Raw genomic sequence first — 22,661 nt, forward strand, 5'->3', positions numbered from 1 at the left:
AAGAGAATAATAATAATAATAATAATAATAATAATAATAATAATAATAATAATAATAATAATAATAATAATAATAATAATAATAATAATAATAATAATAATAATAATAATAATATTGGCTTTACGTCCCACCAACTAATTTTACGATTTTTGAGACGCCGAGGTGCCGGAATTTAGTCCCGCAGGAGTTCTTTTATGTACCACTAAATCTACCGACACGAGGCTGACGTATTTGAGCACCTTCAAATACCACCGGACTGAGCCAAGATGGAAACTGCCAGGTTGGGGCCAGAAGGCCAGCGCCTCAGACGTCTGTGCCACTAAGCCCGGCTAAAGAGAAGAAAATTATGAAAAACATACATAATGAAGTATCGCTAGTTGTGCCCCGGAAAATTTCCTTTCAGAAAGACCGAGAAGGATAGACAAAGAGCATTTGAGGTGAGATGCAAGTGACGAATGTTTCGAATATCTTGGACGAAAAGGGACAGGAATTAAGAAGTGCTATTTCTTAGAATGAAAAGGTAGAGACTCTGCGATGCCGTTGATAAAATGAAAACTCAACTTATAGGCCACCTGATAAGACATTTCAATTGGTGTTCCACGTTACTGGAAGGATGTGTTGAAGACAGAATATCCAGAGAAAGAGCTGTAGCAGTATTCCTCGATAGCATCGAGCCAGGATGAGGTGGTGGTGGTGATTATTGTTTTAAGATGAAGTATAACTAGGCATCCATCTTCTATATAACACTAGTCAGAGAGAAAAATGGCAGGGATCCAACACTTTGAAAAATGAAGGTATCGGCCGAAGAAAGACAAGGGCCATGAAAATGAAAGACTTTCTAGCCCTCGCAACTTTATGGCGTCGGGGTCAGAAAAGAACAGGAGTTGAACAAGGAAGGTCAGATAGGATAGGTGAACGTTTGGAGCATGACACAAGCAAGGCTAGGATTCAGCTAAGGGCCCCGTGGTCACCAACCCACGCTCTAAATTTCACAGACCCTCTGGCCCCCTTTAGTCGCCTCTTACGACAGGCAGGGGATACCGTAGTTGTTATTCTATCACCCCCATCCACAGAGGGTAAACCATGAAGACCTCATCAAACAGTCCAACAACTGGCTGAAAGTAGGTCGTCTTTGAAGGTGATCAAATATGTCACCATCATGTCGGCAGATTATATGTCATGTAAAATAATTGCTGCGGCGTCTCCGAAGATCATTTTTAATGTAGTTAATAGGAAGTATTATTATTATTATTATTATTATTATTATTATTATTATTATTATTATTATTATTATTATTATTATTATTATTATTATTTTTAAGAGTTCATTCTGAGCGATTTTGTTACACGGTTCAGGTCACGTACCGGTAAGCAAGCATTTGGGAGATGGTGGGTTCAAACTCCACTGTCGGCAGATCATGAGTCTGGTCCAGAGAACATATCCCTGGTATCTCACAAATTAAATTAAATGAGTTAGGTTTAAAATACACAAACATTCATTGCAACACTGAATAAAACTCGAAAGTAAAGTAGTTGTTAATATATGATTCCAATGCCGAGACAATGGTTTCGAACCCAAGCTACCTCCTTGTCCCGTCATTCACCCATTTCTCCTTACACCTTTCAATCGGATGCTGCTGACTTTGTTTCACTGCTGTCAGTAACTGAACTAAGGGATAAGCAACTCAACAGGCCTCCAGATGGCTTTCCTTAGTTTCCCATTTTCACATCAAGCAAATGCTGGGCGGGCTGTACCTCAACTGAAACCAGGGTTGGTTTCTTCCCATTCCTATCTCATTGCTGCCATGAAACCTGTCTGAGTCAACACGTCCTAAAAAAATGCAAAAGCAAATCACAGTTCTTCTAGATTTCCCTTTACCAGCAATAATGACTGACACCAATATATTGCATCGGCACTGAATAGTCACCACATGCATAATCCTTAGTATAATAGGGTAGGCGGTATTATGGTTGATTGATCTTTAGCAACTATGAACGTTAATTGGAAATGCACAGCAGTGTTTGATTAACTGCTATTATGCAGCATAAACTTTCACAGATACTAGACAGGGCTACTGGTAGAGGGGTGGAGTTTGAAATGCTGTTCACACATCGGGTTATAAAACGCCAGGATTAAGCCGTATAAATCATAAGTTTCACTAAACCGTAAGTATTCTTTTAGAGCTTGTTTTACATTGCAGCACTACAGAACATTAAATATTCTCTTTATTTACAGTCAAATTTTATTCTTTTTTGGTGATTTCTGGTAACTCGTCGAGAAAAATCAAAAGCTACCTCGTTCTTGTGCATTCACCCTTCTACTTAAAATAAAATTTCAATAAGTGATTTGTTTATTTGCAACAGGGAATATACCACATTATTCCTCAGTTCATTAGTTACAAATACCTTTCATTCGGCATAGTCTGAGTTAGACTCTTCCGATAGTCGGTACACAGCTGCAAAAGGCTACCATTCAACTGGATTCTTTTCCAGCCACATTCAGACTTCGCCCATGACATCCTCGCTGGTGTCGTACCGCCTCCCACGGATTGCATCTTTAAGGGAATCAATCAAATAAAATTCAGATGGTGCAAGATTCGGAATGAAGTGTGGATGAGGCAAAATTTGCAATTGCCTCATGGGTTCATAGGCTTGCGTATGGTCTTGCGTTTTCATTTTTAAGGAGGATGTTGCTGACATCATTATCGGGACGGACACAGTAATCGTCTCTACAATTCCTTTCAGAATCTGGATGTAAACTTCCAATATTATTGTGCGACCAGAAGGCAATGTGTCAATCGGAATCACTCCCAGAACCCCAGAAAACTAAAACCATAAGCTTCCCGGCTGAGAGTCTTGAAGCCTTTTCTTCCGAGGAGAATTCGTGTGACACCACTCCGTGGACTGTCCTTTGTTGTCAGGCTCAAAGTGGTGAATCTATGTTTTATCTCTGTGACGATTTTCGATATGAAATAAGCATTAGCCGTGTGATGATCAAACAACTCTGCATACATGGGCCTCGTTTATTCCTTATCATCCTAAGTTAGGCACCAAGAGACCCATTTGGGCAAACCTTTGAAATGCCTTAGAGGTGTTGCTGACATTGACCACAGATGTCAGGTTGAGTAGCAACCTCTTTGGTTACTCGCCCGTCTGCGCGTTGAACAGTTGCCGGTGTCACAGCTGCGTTGGGCCGTCCCGAACGTTGAAGATCTAACATTCTCGCATTATCTCGTTGTGACACTCATATTCTGCTGATTGTAATTCAGTGTCTGATCTCCATTGACATTTTATCAGCGCCTGTGAGCGCTTTAAACGGTCTCCTGCTCCACAAAAATCCATCACAGCTCTCTGTTTTGTACAGTAGCCATCTTACAACAAAACTATTATGTTATCATGACAGCGACAACGATGACGTTTCGTAGCATTGCAAAGGAATGTCTGTAGTTGATGCATATGAAAATTTTCAACATCTCATTTCACAACAACAAAAATGTTCATTACTTATTGAATCATCCCTGTAGAAAGAATTCCCGTATATGTAATTTAAAACAAATTATAACATTTAGAAGTGCTTTATGAGAAGTGTTTCATCGATTTTTGCTTGAGATACCCAACCCTAGTACGAATAAAACCTCCTGTGAGGTCAGGAAGATACATTACAATTAAGGTTAGAACTCTTCAGAGGTTTATTGCACCAATTACTATGTATATTTACGGGCAATATGAACGGTAATATAGGGGTTCGTAGTGAATAGGGTCCGGACACGTTTGTAATTAAATATTCAATTCCTTCACTTGAAGAAAACTGAAAGCAGTAGCTAATTTCCCGTTTCCCTTTTGCCCTCAAAATGAAACAAATCATACTAAATTCAGTGAATATAGAATATGTTATTTGCTCGCTACCAAGAAACATGAATAGTACGATGACATCCTTTATATCGTGTGTATTGCGCCCTGGTGGGGGTGTGATAAGCGTCATGCAATTATAATTATGATGAATTATGAAGGAATATGTATTTCATTTTCAGAAGCAAGAAGATCGTACTGTACATACAGTAAGAACAGGCCAGGCCGAGATGGTATGGTGAAACATGCACAGAATATTGTCTCCACTGAGATTAACCAACACAATGAACAGCAGAATTAGAATTCTCAGAAATCGTGACGAGGGGGCAAGAGAAAGGCAGGAGTTGTTGACTAGTTGCGGAAGGTTTTCATAGCCCCGGGCAGTCTAGGTAGTGGAAAGAGCGCAGAGAGCCGGGTGCAAATTTCTGAGAAATGATGGCCGGGTATCTCCATGTAACTAGCGGGAGTTGAACGCGGGGTTGGCACTGGAAGAAAAAATTATGAGCCTTCCCGGTCACGTGGTTTAGGTGGACCAATGGAAAAATTCACTTGAAAAAAGCAAGGCGACAACTTCGTATTGTAAGAAGCACTAGCGAGGCTAACTCCGTGCATTAAACTGATAGAAGGAAGGGAATTATCCATTCAGAATAAAGTGGAATTTAGGAGCCTTACTATATCATAAAACTTATAAAAAGTTAATAATTGCGGGAGATTGCATGGTGTAATTCTGAGAATTCATGGACGCTATTCGTTGATTGGCTGAAGGCAAAGGAAGCCACAAAAGAGCGCGAAATCCCGAGCCGGGATACGGCAGCTAAATTCGCGAATATATCCATTACCAGCGAACGATAATAGTTGAGAATTGGTATAGAGCATTTGAGAACATAATTACATCATTGGATCATATATTAAAGCCACGAGCCAAACCGCAAAGTGTCTTATGAAGATATCGGGACTGCGCGTCCCAAGATGAACTCCGTTGAACTCGGAAGAGAGGGGATACAAGTATAAATATGAGGTCGTGGACAAGGACTGGTAACTACTTCTGACAAAGTGTTCGGGCGGTCACCATGCCAGTGGTGCGTAACTACTTCTAACAAAGTGTTCGGGCGGTCACCACGCCAGGGGTGCGTGACAACTTCTGATATTTTGTTCGAGCCGTGATTACGCCAGAGGTGCGAGTGTCTACTTACTCGTGGAGTAGAGTTCGAAGTATTATATTGTTACATAGTACAGTGATTCATGACGTGATGTAGCTCATATTACAGTCTTGAGCCGTATACTAGTATGAAGTGTTTCAAATAGACAGGACTCAGTAAAGCGTAACTTACGGAGTGCGAGATTCTACCAACAGATTTGGAAGTGCGTTACATGAGAACGGTCACGAGTGTTTATGTCACCTAGTAAACAGTCGATTCTAAACTGATACCTGGTCAGCTACACGAACGTGAGAAGGGAAATTCAAGTGCGCGCACGGGCCGTTGTTAAGGGAATCCCGAGGTATCCCATGTTCCTAGTGTCCGGGAAAGGAATGAAGAATGTATATCTACATTAAGTGGGCTAGATACAAGGCCGAGACTGTAAAATTTGTGAGTAGAATTTAGGGTGGAAATTATTCCAGAGTGCAACAGTTATTTTATTTGTTTTTATTCAAAATGTGTAAAGTTGAAAAGGGTCAAGGATTAATTCTTCAAGCTGGCATGAATACCAGCGGAATGCAGGGCTAAAGACTGGACGGGGCCTGTGCTTCTCGTCCGGTTTTAGCAGACTACAATGGCAGAGATGAGTAACCTTTTAACATATTTGTAGATTGCTATCGTTAGGGGGAGGAAATCATATTATTTTATCATGGTAACTTGATTGGGAAACGAGCCGTTTCCGGCTCGTATAAATTCAAAGATAGATAGACAAAGGGACAAATTAATATGTAAATGATTATATCGAGCACTCATCATAATTTTGATAATTAAATAGAGTATAGTAGGGTTGGGTTGTTCATTCAAGTGCTTGAGTAGTTTGATATGATATGGAGCACGTTTCACGTAAAGATAATGTTAATATTCATTTAGAAGTGCTTCCAAAGTGTTTTTCCGTTATCGGAACTTTTATAGATATTAAGGCATGTTGTTAAGATAATCCAGAGGTAGGATTGCCAAGTGATTAAAATTGTTGTGGGACAGAATGAAGTCCATTGATTTGTTTGTAAATATCGCGAAGTTCGCCAGTGGACAAAATAATAATAATCTGTACAAGTGTCGAAGTAGTACATTAAAATTTGGAAATGTGTAAAGCCGTGTTTAATAATAATCTTTGAGAATAAATGCACGGGCCTAGCTGGATAGAATGATTTTGATAATATGGTCACGCTATGTTTGAAGCCCAGAGTGATTTGAGCCAAAGGTTGAGATTTGGAGTTTTGTGGGACAGAAATCCGGCCCGAAATGAAAGTGAATTGTACTGATGTTGATGAAGAAATAGATGGATCTTAAGGCCCACATAGAGGTTGTATTTACACTGACTGACAGAGCAAATGCAACACCAAGAAGGAGTGGTCAGAACTTTATGCCAATTGCAGGGTAGACTGACGTCACTGAGGTATGCTCATGATGTGAAATGCGCCGCTGTGCTGCGCACGTAGCGAACGATAAATGGGACACGGCGTTGGCGAATGGCCCACTTCGTACCGTGATTTCTCAGCCGACAGTCATTGTAGAACGTGTTGTCGTGTGCCACAGGACACGTGTATAGCTAAGAATGCCAGGCCGCCGTCAACGGAGGCATTTCCAGCAGACAGACGACTTTACGAGTGGTATGGTGATCGGGCTGAGACGGGCAGGTTGGTCGCTTCGTCAAATCGCAGCCGATACCCATAGGGATGTGTCCACGGTGCAGCGTCTGTGGCGAAGATGATTGGCGCAGGGACATGTGGCACGTGCGAGGGGTCCAGGCGCAGCCCGAGTGACGTCAGCACGCGAGGATCGGCGCATCCGCCGCCAAGCGGTGGCAGCCCCGCACGCCACGTCAACCGCCATTCTTCAGCATGTGCAAGACACCCTGGCTGTGCCAATATCGACCAGAACAATTTCCCGTCGATTGGTTGAAGGAGGCCTGCACTCCCGGCGTCCGCTCAGAAGACTACCATTGACTCCTCAGCATAGACGTGCACGCCTGGCATGGTGCCGGGCTAGAGCGACTTGGATGAGGGAATGGCGGAACGTCGTGTTCTCCGATGAGTCACGCTTCTGTTCTGTCAGTGATAGTCACCGCAGACGAGTGTGGCGTCGGCGTGGAGAAAGGTCAAATCCGGCAGTAACTGTGGAGCGCCCTACCGCTAGATAACGCGGTATCATGGTTTGGGGCGCTATTGCGTATGATTCCACGTCACCTCTAGTGCGTATTCAAGGCACGTTAAATGCCCACCGCTACGTGCAGCATGTGCTGCGGCCGGTGGCACTCCCGTACCTTCAGGGGCTGCCCAATGCTTTGTTTCAGCAGGATAATGCCCGCCCACACACTGCTCGCATCTCCCAACAGGCTCTACGAGGTGTACAGATGCTTCCGTGGCCAGCGTACTCTCCGGATCTCTCACCAATCGAACACGTGTGGGATCTCATTGGACGCCGTTTGCAAACTCTGCCCCAGCCTCGTACGGACGACCAACTGTGGCAAATGGTTGACAGAGAATGGAGAACCATCCCTCAGAACACCATCCGCACTCTTATTGACTCTGTACCTCGACGTGTTTCTGCGTGCATCGCCGCTCGCGTTGGTCCTACATCCTACTGAGTCGATGCCGTGCGCATTGTGTAACCTGCATATCGGTTTGAAATAAACATCAATTATTCATCCGTGCCGTCTCTGTTTTTTCCCCAACTTTCATCCCTTTCGAACCACTCCTCCTTGGTGTTGCATTGTCACTGTCAGTCAGTGTATATACCGGTGTATTGAGTGGCAGAATAGAGTCCACACACCGAGGGTTAATTAGTGAAAATGTTTTGAAGAGTTCCAATGGATAAATGGACTTCAAAATGGAAAATGAAGGAATAATTTAACTCTTGCAGAGATTGGAGGTATTTGCCCAACTGCGAGGTGTTAGGGGATTTGAGAATTGTCTTAGGAGCATATGGTCTCCATGAATTAACGACAGTACGAAAATAAGGTTGCGGGTTCGAACACTATTATGTCCCGACCGATGTGAATTCGGATCTAGGTGATTTCTGTTTAGGAGAGAACGTATGTGACTAAATTATAAAGATGGGGAATAAAAATAAAGATTCTCGAAAGAATAATAATACTATTAATAATAATAATAATTTTCCAAGTAAATCATATCTGGATTGATTAGTGCCAAAATAAATCGGAATTGTAAAAGGGGTTATGCGTTAAACATATTAAGAGTGGACTACCGTGTAACAGGCGAGAGTAGTTTTTTAAATTAATAATAAATATATAAAAAATACTTTTTTTTGAAGAAGAATTTACTTTTTTATATTTTGGACATAATAATGATGTTGGGAGTTGAAATGAAAAATTTGAGATTTTTAACTAATAATAATAATAATAATAATAATAATAATAATAATAATAATAATAATAATAATAATGAGAATATTTCAAGAAGGAGAAGAAGAATAATCAAAGAAGCTACTTTTATTTATTTCAGATGAAAATAAAAATCGCGAAAAGTTGAAATATTATTCCGAGGATGATTACGGGTTACGATAATCATGATCTCCACAAATAATAATAATAATAATAATAATAATAATAATAATAATAATAATAATAATAATAATAATAATAATAATATTTAATAAAATATTTTTTTAATTTTTTTTTCTTATTATTTCGGATGATGATGGATGATACTAGGGAAGTCAGCTGGCGAATTAACGTAATAATGTCAATTGGTTGTAAATAATAAGTTAATATGTGTACAATGAAGGCAAATCCCTACATCTGGACCATTGGGTTAGAGTCCCTTTGTCGTATTCCTTCAACTAACGATTAGCATATCTTGGTTAGGAACCCGGGGAGAGTTTGTAGTTTTCCGGGTTGGTCTCATCTCAATCAAAGTGGAGGCGATAACATAGTCCATGTGATCGCGGCCACTTAGCCAACAGGTAATTGGTCCATGACCAAATAGGGTCATGCTGTTAACGAAGGTAAATCTGATACCTTCAGATATCAACGGTTCTACCACCCAAATGGAAGGGTGGTCAAAAGTGATAAATATTATGTAATCATTTTTCAGGGATAATTAGCCAAATTACCGGCAAATCAAGGGTCAACAGATTTTGATTGTGTGTAAAAATTAATTTGTTTACTTAAATAAAATGCTCCTTTAGCATTTGCAAGGAAACAGTTCCAGGTTCTTGTTCTTGTAGAATAGTAAACCCTTGGTGACCGTTTAAATATCCGTCCCCATCCCTAGGATGGAGCCTTCATAATTTCCCTTTGATCTGAATATATATAATTTGTGTGTTTTATGATGAGCCTTAAAGATAAAGATTAGAGTGCCCCGTTCAACCCTGTAGTACTGATTGGATGGCGCCCTTACATTTAGTTTGAGATCTTATATCTCAAAATATTTTTTTTATTGAGTATTCGTTGCGATGGATTCGGACCGTGACACTCCCAGAGATAAATGCTGGTTGGGACTCAGGCTTTGAGCGGGTACAGTATATATATCTTGTATATACTGAAAAATCTGTGCAAATATTTTGATTTCCTTTTTGACTTCAATTGCCAACCCAGTATCAACACTATGAGTGTTAATATTATTTTATATATCTCCACTAGATGGAAACACAAATATGATATCCCATTAGATCTTTAAAACAGGATTAACCAGTTCAATCCAAATAGACCACAATGTTCTTATACATCAATGTAAATTATTGTAAACAATTAGTTTTTAAGAGTATAGTTTTAATATAACATCCACTTCAGAGCTCTGACTTAGAGTATAGAATTTATGGCTGATGATGCCTGCGATGACATGTGAAGCATGTACCATTACAACCTTAATAGAATGATTATATCATAGTCTTAAAGACTTTAAAGTATTGAATAAGTGGTTTTCAATTAATTAATGTAAAAAATTAATATGCAAAAAATCGAAGCATTGTAGTTTTGAGATGGTTATACCTGTGTTTCACTTTACATATTTTTACATGTTCTTAGTAATATTACATATTTTTACATATAATGTGAAGAATGTAAAATGTTTGTACATATCTTCGTAGTTATTTTTTAAATATGTCAGCTCCTTTAATTTTCAGACTGTAGTAAAATAATTGGTAAATTTTATCTCATATAGAATGTAAATCAGTTGCTAAAGATGGCTTTTAAATTCCTGACGATTTATAATCCGTTTTCTGAGAAATACAGTAAGTACGAGTGCCTCAACAGCGTACGACATTACTAATCCTTTCTCGTAATCTAGGATGGTCCATTCGTCAGAATTTCTAACAAACTCTATGCAGTTTTTAAACGAAATGTACGTTACTGAAGCTGTTGAATCTGTTTGTAAGATCATTAGTGGCGAACAACGAGACCTCCAGGAAGATATTTAACCAAGCTAGGTTTTATGTTTTAAAATATGCACCGGCGACTTCCTCAGCCTACAAGATAATTTTATCGGATCAGCACCAAAACGTCAGAATATAAAATATGGAGAAGTAATTGGTGGCAGACTGTGCATCTCGATAAGAAGAATTGCCATGCGCTTCACGATATAAAGAACGTCATAGTACTATTTATGTTTCTTGATAGCGAGCAAATAACATATTCTATATTAACTGAATTTAGTAATTTTTCTTTGTTTCATTTTCAGGGCAAAAGGGCAACGGAAAATTAGCTACAACAATAAAAGCAAAGCAAGGTCATCTGCGTACAGGCGATGAAGGCCTTTAGAGGGGTGGAAGGTAAAGGCTTCCACTATCCGTAACCTCGGCACTTCATGGAGTACAGCTTCGTTGGCTCCACGCTCGGTCATCTTTGCCCCTAGGAATTAATTTGGTTCTCATTTTTGGTACAGACTGAGAGCTACAAGAATACATTGTGTAATGCATTCTGCGATTTAGACGGGATAACATTATTTTTAAATATCTGAATTATTTTGATCTTGCCGTTAATTATCTAATACTGTCTAAATTAGATCACAGAAGACCATATGAATTATCTAAAGGCTCAACGATGATTTGGCATACAATTTGCAGGTATTTAAACCAAAAGTCACAATAAAAGGAGTATATGAACATTTTTGTAAATTTAGTGCATTAATACTATCACATAGTTTACGAATGTTAGTTACACATTTCACTGCTATAGCACCGGTCAAAAGTTTAGGACCACATAAAAAATCATGAAAAATCATCTAGAACCTAAAATTGTGCTACTAGACCTCTGTATTTCTTTTCCTGATCTCTCACATTTAATATGACATACGTCGCCTGATTTCATTGCATTAAGCCAAGTATTGAATAAGTTATACATTTTTAACTGTTAGAAGGTCACATCAGGATGTCATAATATTTGGAAATATTGTGTACTATATTCTCTAATTGGTTTCAAGTATCAACACCAAGATTCTTTTGTAGATTTAGCAATAGGTGAGGGTCACTTTAGTATAAATATAAAAATTCCGAAAAAATGCGGCACCGGTTTTTTGTGCGTTTATTTTTTTTTTTCAAACCAGCGCTAAGGTGGTCATTTTTTCCTTGTTCTTGTCATAGATCTCAGTGTGAGCTATCGGCATCAGAAATGTGTTTTTGGATGCCACCTGCAGAGTGCAAATGATCCTATCAGGGCAGATAAGTCTGATTTTGATACCTCACCCCGTGATATTCGGCCTTACATGGCAAAGTCAGGAAGATCAACCACCTTGACGTTGCTTCGAAAAAATGAAACACGCAAAAAAAAAAAAAAAAAAAAAAACCAGTGCCGCATATTTTCGGAATATTTATACTAAAATAGCCCCCACCTATTGCTAAGTCTACAAAAAATCTAGTTGGTGATACTTGCAACCGAGAAACCGGAGAAAACCCTTCCCTGCGTCCCATTTTTCCAGCACAAATCTCACATGCAGTGACCGGGATTTGAACCACGGAAGCCATCGATGAGAGGCCGGCGTGCTGCCACCTGAGCCATGGAGGCTCTTCAGAAACGTTGCTATACCACTCAAATTACTTCATCATCACCATCATAATCTTCATCATCATATATTTCCTCTTATGCTTCTTCTTATTTCGCTCTTCCTGCACCCTAGTTTGGTCGTAGGCTACTTGCTTTACGTCGCACCGACACAGATATGTCTTATGGCGACGATGGGATAGGAAAGGCCTAGGAAGTGGAAGGAAGCGGCCGTGGCCTTAATTAAGGTACAGCCGTGGCATTTGCCTGGTGTGAAAATGGGAAACCACGGAAAACCCTCTTCAGGGCTGCCGACAGTGGGGCTCGAACCTACTGTCTCCCGATTACTGGATACTGGCCGCACTTGGTCGTAGGCGAGATGTGTGTTGCGCTAGGCCGGATTTTCTTCCTGACACAGACATTTTGTAAAGAGACCTACAGTATTCAGTATTACATGTTCCTGTAATGGTTCTCAGTATAACCTGTGGTATGTGTGTATTGAGGTGAATAAAAAAACCCAGTATCTGAGTAAGGGGAATTAAAAAGATGCGTCGCAGAGAATCGAACCCATATCCCTCCACATCGAGGGTCATAACCCTCTCCATTCAGACAAGGAGCTGGATACTTCAATTATCTCAACACAATCATAAACTTTAACGAAACTCTGACCAGTAAAGAGATCGGTGCAAACAGTGGGCTCACCTTTAATAATGTAATTTCATATTAATTATATCAACGTTAGCGCCGTGATCACCGGCACAGACGATGGCATTGTGAACGTGACAGTACAAATTAATAATAATAACAAGTTAATGACTACGTCACAGAATAATTAAATAAAACAAAACCTAGTTTGATATGAAATAAAATGCAATTGTCAGGTACGACTCACCAATAAGAGGAACGCTCCGAATGCCAAGCAGAATACAAGGGGCCCGGCAAGATCAGTATCTTGAAGAATATTGGCATCAGTGGTGCGGAAGGGATTCAGTACAGCCAGCGTCTGAAACGAAATTCAAGTAAATATGATTAGTATCGTATGAATGATGACATAAATTGAGCGGAAAATTGAGCACAAGATTTCTTTAAACAAAAAAAAAAAAAATGTCCTACTATAAGTTTAAAAACTGGACGTTAAAACATGCTATTCTCGTGTCTCCTTCCCGAAGAGGTGCAGCCCTTTTCTGGCACACCCAATGAAACTGATACGAATGTACTATTTTAGTGACATACCAGTTATCGTATCATTCTTAAACCTTTGGCAGTATCGGGAATCAAACCCGGGCACCCTGGGCGGCAGCTCAGTCAATCATAAGCAGAAAATGATCACTGATCTTTATGAAGGGCAGTCGCCCAAGTGGCAGATTCCTTATCAGTTGGTCACCTGGAATTTTTCTAAATTAATATAAAAAATGTTGGTAATTTATCGGATGTCTCCCGTGGTAAATTATTCCACTCCCTAACTCCTCTTCCTATAAATGTATATTTGTTCCGATTTGTGCTCTTTTATTCCAATTTTCTCTCCAAATTGTGATTCCTCTTACTTTTAAAAACACCACTCAAATTTATTTAACTAATGTCATGCTACGTCGTCTCTCCACTGACAGCTCGGAACATACCACTTAGTCGAGCAGCTTGTCCCCCATACACTGGAACCTTACTGTGATTGTAGTCTTACAGTGACTTATATGCTTTCTTTAAAACCTTACTACAAGCCTAAATACCCTCATGCTCGCATGACAAGATCTGTAAACTTTATTTACAACCACTTTTATGAAATTACGCCAATAAAAACATTCCCTTATATAAATACTTAGGTACTTACTGCGATCCCAGTGATATACTTTCACCCCGTTCAAGCCAGTAATTAAAACTCAGAGGACGTTTCCTCTTGGTAAAACTCATAACAAGACTCTTCACCCTGTTTACCATCATTCCATTGTCTGCTGCTCACCTCACAATATTGTCGAGGTCTCTTTGCAGTCACTTACAGTCCTGTAGCTGATTTATTACTTTACATAGTATAATACCTTTCGCAAAAGCATAATCTATGATTCCGGTGCATTACTCATATCAAATCGATAGAATATATAAGAAAATGTAAAGGTCCAATAATACTGCCTTAAGGAACTCCTGTCTCAATTAATAAAAGATTAGATAATGCTTCACCTACTCTAATTCTCTGAGTTGTGTTTCCTAGCTATTACACATAACCATTACGCTACGGAAGCGGATAATTGGAGGCCGAATTTCAATTAAATGTACCTTGACCCATTTTCGAATCCAGCGCCCGAAAGCGCCTAACTGCAATAAATGTCGTCAATTCCTATCTTCGGGACTGTAATACAACTTCTTAATTTTTTAGATGCTGTAATGCCGGAACTAGTCTACTTTAATGATCCATGTTTCTCGCAACCTTTGCTTCTAGCAGCCTTAGCCTATATGTCAAGGAAACATTTAAAACACAATGTGCATATTTTTCATTTGAAAACTATGTACTATGATTTAATATATCATCGCCAGTATAACAACGCTAGTAGAAGCGATTCGGAAGCTCTAATTCTTATGCAGATTACATGGAAAACCTTCCAGACGCTAAGAGAAACATATTTTAACAATAGAAGGGAAATCATTTTGAATTACGATCAATTTTTAGGATGTTAATTAATTCAACAATGGTAGAATGTATTATATAGGGAGTGATTTTTACCAGCCAGAACCACAATTAAGGTAGAATTATGCTGTTAGTTTTGACTTTCTATCCATGGAGATTTGAGGAGCAATTAGACCGTTCTGGAAGTGGTGGGCGTGCTATTCATTCACTGCGGTGCTCCAATGGCTGGCCAAAGCTCTGCTGCCGATTATCATGACCTAATTTTAATTGATGATGTGGATAGGCTACAGGTTTTGAACTAATTTTCCATGTTAATTCGAGTAATACTCTGATAAGTGATACTGATCTCTTTTATATTATATTGTTGATTTATTCTATTTTGTTTTCGATGAAGTCCATAACGGTATAAAATACAGCATGCACAGTACCATATTACATACTAATAACTAATAACATTTCAGATTTGTAAGACCAAGTGAATTATCAATTTTCACGCCCTTCGAGGCGTTTCTCTTCCATGTGCCAATACCTCATTTTTAAGTGTCGGATCACCTTCTCATTAGTGTTAAGAGAGGATGTTTGCCCAGTTGTGTGTGCCCAACACTCGCTCCGTTCCTCTAGGGGGTCGGGTAGGAGGTGAGATGAAACCTAGCAGCGAGTTTTACAAGTTGCTTTAAGTCGCACCGATACAGATAGGTCTTATGGCGACGATGGGATGGTAAAGGGCTAGGAGTGGGAAGGTCATGACTGTAACCTTAATTAAGGTACAGCCCCAGCATTTGCCTGATGTGAAAATGGGAAACCACGGAAAAACATTTTCAGGGCTGACAGTGGGGTTCAAACCCACTCTCTCTCAAATGCAAGCTCACAGCTGCGCGTCCCTAACCTCAGGCCAACTCACTCGGTCGTAGTGAGCTTCTACGCTCGGATGCACTTACTGACGTCCACCTCATCAGATGAGTTAATGGGATGAAATCCGGCGCCGGCACAGAACCTACTCCTGTCCAATAGCTGAATGCTTAACGTCGCCATCCGACGGACGAATCCCCGACAACACCATCATTTCACAACACTTCATATGAACAGTGCAGAGAGGTTTGTAATTGAATTCAAGGTTTTGGTAGGAAATCCAGTGATTAGAAATTGTATACTACTACTTCTCCTAATCTGCCAGCCAATATTCTGATGCGGAAACCTTTTCGGACCAACGGGACTCGAACTGGCTAACCACAATGTCGGACCATGTAGATTTGACACCTTAACAATCATGACCGCCAGGCAGGCTATGGCTGCTCCGTATTACTTCATCTAGCAATAATCGCAACAACCACTACCACCGCTTGCCATACCGATATTCACTGGCATCTCATCAAGGAAACCGCAGTTCGAATCCCGGCTTGGGACATCTTCTTAATGTGTTTACTATATCCATGTAAAATGAGAAGTTCTGATGAAGGTGGAGGGTGGGTACTGTGTATAGGAATATGTGTGTTATTCTGGATATACTAAGGTTCGAATCCCACCGCCACCAGCCCCGAAGATGGTTTCCCATTTTGACATCAGGTAAATTCTGGGGCTATACCTCAATTAAGGCCACGGCCACTATCTTACCAATTCTAGCACATTCCTGTCCCTCCGTCACCGAAAACATTCCATGCGCTAGTGCGACTTCAAACAGGTAACGAAGAAATTCACAGTTTTAGTCCTTCAGGCAAGCAACTCAATGTTGAACACATATGGGTTTCGAATTGTGGGTAAATAATACAGTAATACAGAATAATAATACACTATGAGAATATATTCTTTATTTATTCCTAAAAATTGCAATCATTTCCATAATCATCGTTATCCGGTCGATTAGGTTAGCAGTTTGACTTTTGCTACCACTACGAGTGCTAATGTGAGTCAATGCAGAGTTTCTCTTAACCCCCTTATTAACTACATTCTCTGCGGACATTTTTCAGAAAATAAAAAATGCCAGAGGGTATTGAACCAAGGAGCCACATTACAGAAAGAATTGTGTAAATAAGCTCATTCAGTTAGGATTCGAATAAAAAAGAAAACGAATAAAGAAACAAGTGATTTAAGCTGTTTTTCCGAAACTGCATTTAGGCCGGAGGTGATTTTCGAAATTCATTTTATTAGTTTGAGAGAGCTATCCGAAATTCACAATTTGAAATCTTTCTGGGTCCTTTAGCCTTTCGACACAATGGAGCAAATTCCTTAATTTTACGTTTTTCATAGTACGGGGACTCCTAATTTGTCAGCTAACAGATGTTTTCAGCATTAAAAATATATGTTATTTGATAGAAGGTATTGTTTTGTGAGTTGACGGGATGCAGAAGACAGCATGCATTAGAGATGGCAAACGAATATCGATATATCGAAAATATCGATATTTTGAGAGGAAAATATCGATACATCGACATCGATATTTTGAGGTCCGATATCTTGTAGATATCGATATTTTGTGGCCAATATATCAATGACATCGATATTTTAATACCGATGTATCGAAAATCCGATATATCGATATTACGAAAAGTTTTGCCATCACTAGCATGAATACCCTGTTTCTAATATGATCTGGGCTAGAATCGGATAAGGAGCCCCGATGCCACGACTGACTTCTCAGCCACGGAGAGGGACAACTATTTCACCGAATAATACTTTATATTATAGTTTCTAGTTTATATAATCGCACAATTTCAAATTTAAGTCCATTTGTGTACTTGACCAGAAAGTCTTAAAATGTAAATCGATGTTCATGTTCAATGAACCAGTTTTTGTTTACTTTTATAACGACTTTGTTAGTGAGTCAGTTGGCACAGCATATCATACTACTCACGATAATTCTCACGAGACAGCCCAAAACTCGATTCTGTCTACAGTAAACAATGTTCTCTGACAAATGAGCAAGTGTTCAACTTAGCCTAATCTCTGGCTCAGCTAAAATGTCTCCCACGAGAGGACAGACAGCATCGCTACTACAAACTGCCATCAGTCTCCTGTAAGGGGAAATCGCTCCGCTTTGAAATGAAGAGTAACTGCCGGGCAGCATTACATCGAGATCTACGGCCGTCACCGGAAGTTCAGTATGATATGAATGGACGATGCACTGGCATAAGACTCGGGGAAAATATATTAAGTTGTCCGAAAATATCTATCTACATGTATAATAAATAAGAAATTTGTACGACAGGATTTGTCAATTCATTTACAGCCGTAGTTCACCTACAAGTGCAATAATAATAATAATAATAATTATAATAATAATAATAATAAAATAATAGCCTAGTAATAATAATAAAAAGACGGAAGTACCGTTAAACATCAAAGACAACACAACCCAACTAAACACCAAAAATGGAACAATAAACCGTGTGCATAAGTCTAAGTGAAATCTATCAAATGAACCAGATAAAGAGGACTTAGCAGTCAGGTAAAAAAATATTGCAGGCAGCTTTCCAGACCACTCGGAACATATATAACAAAATTTGCTTTGCAATAAATACCAAAATTCATGTTTACAACACTGTCAACAAGCCGATATCTCTCTATGCGTCAAAATGCCTTATCCACTTTCAGAAATGTGCGCTCACTAAGTTCGAACAAAACGTGAGAAAGAAACCCCGAAAAATACTTGGTGTAAATAAAAAAACTGGGATCTACTGTACATAAGAAAATCCAGATAAGAAAATAACGATTATACTCTAATATAAAGAAGATCACTGACGCAACGTGCAAACGTAGGGCTCACTTCTACAGTCATCTACGACGAACTCTCGATAGACAAAATGTATTTTTAACAATTTTGATTCAAAACTAAAAACAACAATTCCTTCATACGTTAACGTCAAGAAAGCTCTCAAAGAAATGGGCCAATGACAAAATGGCATGCAAAAACGAGAACTTCCCACAAGAAGAAGCGTGATTTCGGGGACTTTTTGGAATGAGATATGGACAACTGGTGCAAAGTGGTCGAATGAACGACGTACTTGACAAACCGATCTAATGAAAAACCGATCTAATTGAATAAATACCAGAATGTATAATGAAACTTAGTGTGGAACCCAGTCGGACTTAACGCTCTCAAATTTCAACTATAAGCCATTAACTAAATGTGTGAAAAAGATACTAACTGCTTTTTTGGAGGACGCCACATCCGAACACCAGTCTGGTGCGATACCAGGAAGATGTATAATAAATTCTCTATACGTAATTCGGGATATTATAAGCGAGTCATTGGTCAACAATAAAAAGAAACTTCTAATATCACTAGATTTTGACCACGCATTTGACAGGGCAAACCACAAATATATCATTGAAACGCTAAATTCCACTCGATTCACGACTCTCATGGGTAAAATTCTTAATGGAGGCTCTTCAAAGATTAACATAAATGGTTATTTAACAAGGCTAATTCACATCCACAGAGGAGTATGACAAGTGTGCCTCCTGTCTATGTTGATCTTTGTTCTCTCCCTGGAACCTCTTCTTAGCAATCTAGAACACACTTTTAGTCCTAATAATCTAGATATTGTCGCATTCGCAGATGTCGTTAATATTAGATCAAAGCATTGATATCCAGCATTCGTTCAAGGTAATCGAGGATTACGGGAGATATTCCGGGGCTCAGCTGAACCCGAAAATGACAAAGGCAATGTAGATTGGGAAAATGGGCCGCGTCCAATGGGCATTTCCAGAGTGTGTAACATTAACACAAGAAATGAAAATTCTGGGAATAACCTGCTTTAACAGTGTGCACAAGATGACCGAAAAGAATTGGGCCGATGCTTTGTATTCTGTCATGGGCATACTGCAAAAGGTTAGGTATAGATCATTCCTCTTGCAACAAAGAATAATGTATGTGAATATGTACTGCCTAAGCAAAATATGGTATCTGAGCCGAATCCTTCCCATGCCAAGAATGATTGGTAAGCGCATAATTTCGGTTGTTGGTTGGTTCATTCGGCAAGGATCATTAATACGTCTTGCCAGAAGTACACTCACCTTACCTAAATCCTAGGGTGGGCTGGGAATAATCGACGTCAAAAAGAAAGCAAAAATCTTGTTTCTAACAAGAAACTTAAAGTTGTTTCACAGAGAAGGAGATCATATATCGAAGAATTTCCTCGCGAGATGGTGCTGTCTTCAACACCTTATGACATCCATCATCATGCACCTCACGCAAGATATCTGAGAGTCGAGTTAAGTTAAATGCCTAAGGACGTCGTCACATCTCCAGATGTCTCAACGACAAGGTTTATAACTGCATACTGCCTCAACAGTATGTATCCCCTATCATGACGAAATCAGCTATGTTAATCAACTGGAATCGAATATGGAGGAATATCTCCAATCGCATACTTCCAGATGCAGTAAAGGAAAGTTGATATAAAGTAATCCATGGCATTATACCGACAAACAGCAGACTTCATCATATTCATATGATGCAGACTGATTTGTACAACTTCTGTCAACAACTTGTGAGAAGATTCGACCGACATGGAATAAATTTGAACAGATATTCGGAAGATAGTGGGTTCGAGCCCCACTGTCAGCAGCCCTGAAGAAGGTATTCCGTGGTTTCCCATTTTTACACCAGGCAAATGCTAGGACTGCCCCTGAAATAATGCCACGGTCGCTTCCTTCCCACTTCTAGCTCCTTCCCGTCCCATCGCCGCCATAAGATCTAGCTGTGTCTGTGCGACGTAAAGCAACTTGCAAAAAAATTAAAAAAAATAACAGGTGCTGAAGTGCATCATCGGACGTCGAAACACAAACAGTATATCGCACCTGAGCGGATGATCCGCCCTGCATTTAGTTTATAACCACCACAAATGAACAGTGCTGTCGTGTTACTGTCAGGTTGTTATCTCGACTGTGTGTTGAAATCTTCTGAGCTTTACTGTACAGTGAACTCGAATGAATGTCCGAGATAAGTGACTATGTTTTAATGTGCATTCAGTGTCCGAAAAGGAATATATGGTTGGGAGAATATGTACAGCAGCTAAGTAGTGATCTGTGAGTGTGAAGTGCTGGAAGTGCCAAGGATGAATTTTAAAAAATCAAAATGGATTGTATAAAAGTGTCATATATATTCGTGTGATTCATTCATTTGTTATTTATTAATTCTTGTCATCTACATATGGGCATTATTGTGATATTCTGAGACTTCAAATAATTCATGAACAATACGCAATAAGATGTTTTAAAGACGGTTTTTTGTATGTGTATTTCTTATCAAATAGTGTGTTCATTTGTTACACAGTTGAAATAATATTATGTATTAACTATTATATATATTATCTGCGCACTTTTTAGTGATAAATTTACATCCTAGTGCTGAAGCGGTCGAGATTCGAATCTTCGAGATTCGTATTGGCAACCTTTGAAACACAAACTAAGAATCGCTTATCATCGCTGTGCGCCATCTGGCGTACACTTTAAGTACTCGTACTGTTGTTGTTTACACAGCAAAGCCAAACTATAGAATTCATGCTAGGAACACGTTTCGCAACGGGAAATGTTATATAGTATTAAATATTGTGTGTGTGACACAGTTGTTTGCTTAAAATAATAAAGGTTTATAAAATTCATATCGATCGATCATATTATCGATTCAATTCAGATTTCATTTCCATTCAGTTGGCAGTATTAACGGAACCCTTCTTACTTCACCAACGAGTACAAAAATCTATCACTAAAAAGTGCGCGGATAATAAATAAATCAGATATGAAAAAAAAAATTGGCCAGTTAGCGAATAATAAATAAAAGTGTGTCTCATACTGAATAAGAAAGGGGAGATGGAAGAGCTCGAGAAAAAAATCCTAAGAAACATTTTAGAGCTAGGGAAAACTACGGACGGGACATGGAATAAAAAAAAAAAAACCATGAGATCCTCTACATGTACACCTAGTCTTCTCTTGAAGAAATTCAAATAATTTGGAAATTTATCGATTAATTAATTCCCTTGGTAAATTATTCCCATCGCTAACTCCTGTTCCATTAAACGAAACCAGTTTGTCCTCTTGATTTCCACCTTTATTTTCATATTGTGATCGTTCCTACTTTTAAAAACACTACTCAAATTTATTCGTCTTCTAAAGTCATTCCACGCCAAATCGCCACTAACAGCTCGAAACATACCACTTAGTCGAGCAGCTCGTCTCCTTTCTCCTGGGTATTCCCAGCCCAAACATAACAACATTTTCGTAACGGTACCCTTTCGTCGGAAGTCACCAAGAACAAATCGCGCTGCTTTTCCATGTGTTCTTCCTGTTGTCGAATCATGTAATCCTGGTGAGGATCCCATGCTATTCAGGATTTCCTTGAGCCAGGAAAACAAAGAGAAGTCCGCAGGCACTCGATCCGGAAGAACGGTGGATGTTCAAGAAGAATTTCGCGCCCTTAGCCAAGAGGTTACGCACACGCATCGCACTGCGTAGGTCTGTAGGCGTTGTCGTGGAGAAGACTCCACTTTCCAGTCCTTACAACTCTGGGTAGACACGCTGGATGCGTAGCAAAAACAGTTTCAAAACGTTCTTGTAGAATGCGGCGTTGACAGTTTGACCCTCCGGAACGAATTCTTGGTGAATCATGCCACTGCTGTCGAAAAAGCCCATTTACAGCGTCTTGATCCTGGACTTTTGGAGGGGACTCCTTTTGGGACGTGGGAAAACCAGTAAAGACGATGCCAATGATGTCGCTTGGTCTCTGGATCGAACTGATAGCAACAGCTCTCATCGCCTCTGATGACAGTTTTCAGAAAAGGTGGATCTTGGTCACACGTCTCAATCAAATCTCCAGGAATTTCTGTCCGTACTGCCCTCTGCTCGTCGGTCAATGTGCACGCCACAAATGCAGAACAGATCTTCCGCTTACACAAACTGTTGTGAATGATGGCGTTCAAACTGTTAGTGCTAATCCGTAGTTCCTCTGATATTCTTTTCAGAGATAGTCGCCGATTTTTTTCCAGCATCTATCACACTTGCTCGATTATTTCTGCTTGTTGATGGTCGATCCGGACGTGACGCATCATCAAAAGTTTCATGTCTA

At 39.5% G+C, this 22,661-nt stretch overlaps 1 protein-coding gene across 1 annotated transcript in view; it reads right to left on the reverse strand.

The window, feature by feature from the left end:
* The window catches only part of Yip1d1 (Yip1 domain-containing 1), a 132,405-nt gene extending 110,056 nt beyond the window's left edge, over nucleotides 1-22,349 (reverse strand). Inside the window, exons 1-2 of the mRNA XM_068229135.1 lie at nucleotides 22,098-22,349; nucleotides 12,878-12,988 (exon numbers count right to left, since the gene is read on the reverse strand). Of these exons, the coding sequence (XP_068085236.1) occupies nucleotides 12,878-12,988; nucleotides 22,098-22,349 (363 nt within the window). The remainder of the gene's footprint in view (nucleotides 1-12,877; nucleotides 12,989-22,097) is intronic.
* Between the last annotated feature and the right edge of the window lie 312 nt (nucleotides 22,350-22,661).

Source organism: Anabrus simplex, chromosome 9, assembly GCF_040414725.1.
Source record: "Anabrus simplex isolate iqAnaSimp1 chromosome 9, ASM4041472v1, whole genome shotgun sequence".
In the NCBI taxonomy this organism is placed as follows: Eukaryota; Metazoa; Arthropoda; class Insecta; order Orthoptera; family Tettigoniidae; genus Anabrus; species Anabrus simplex.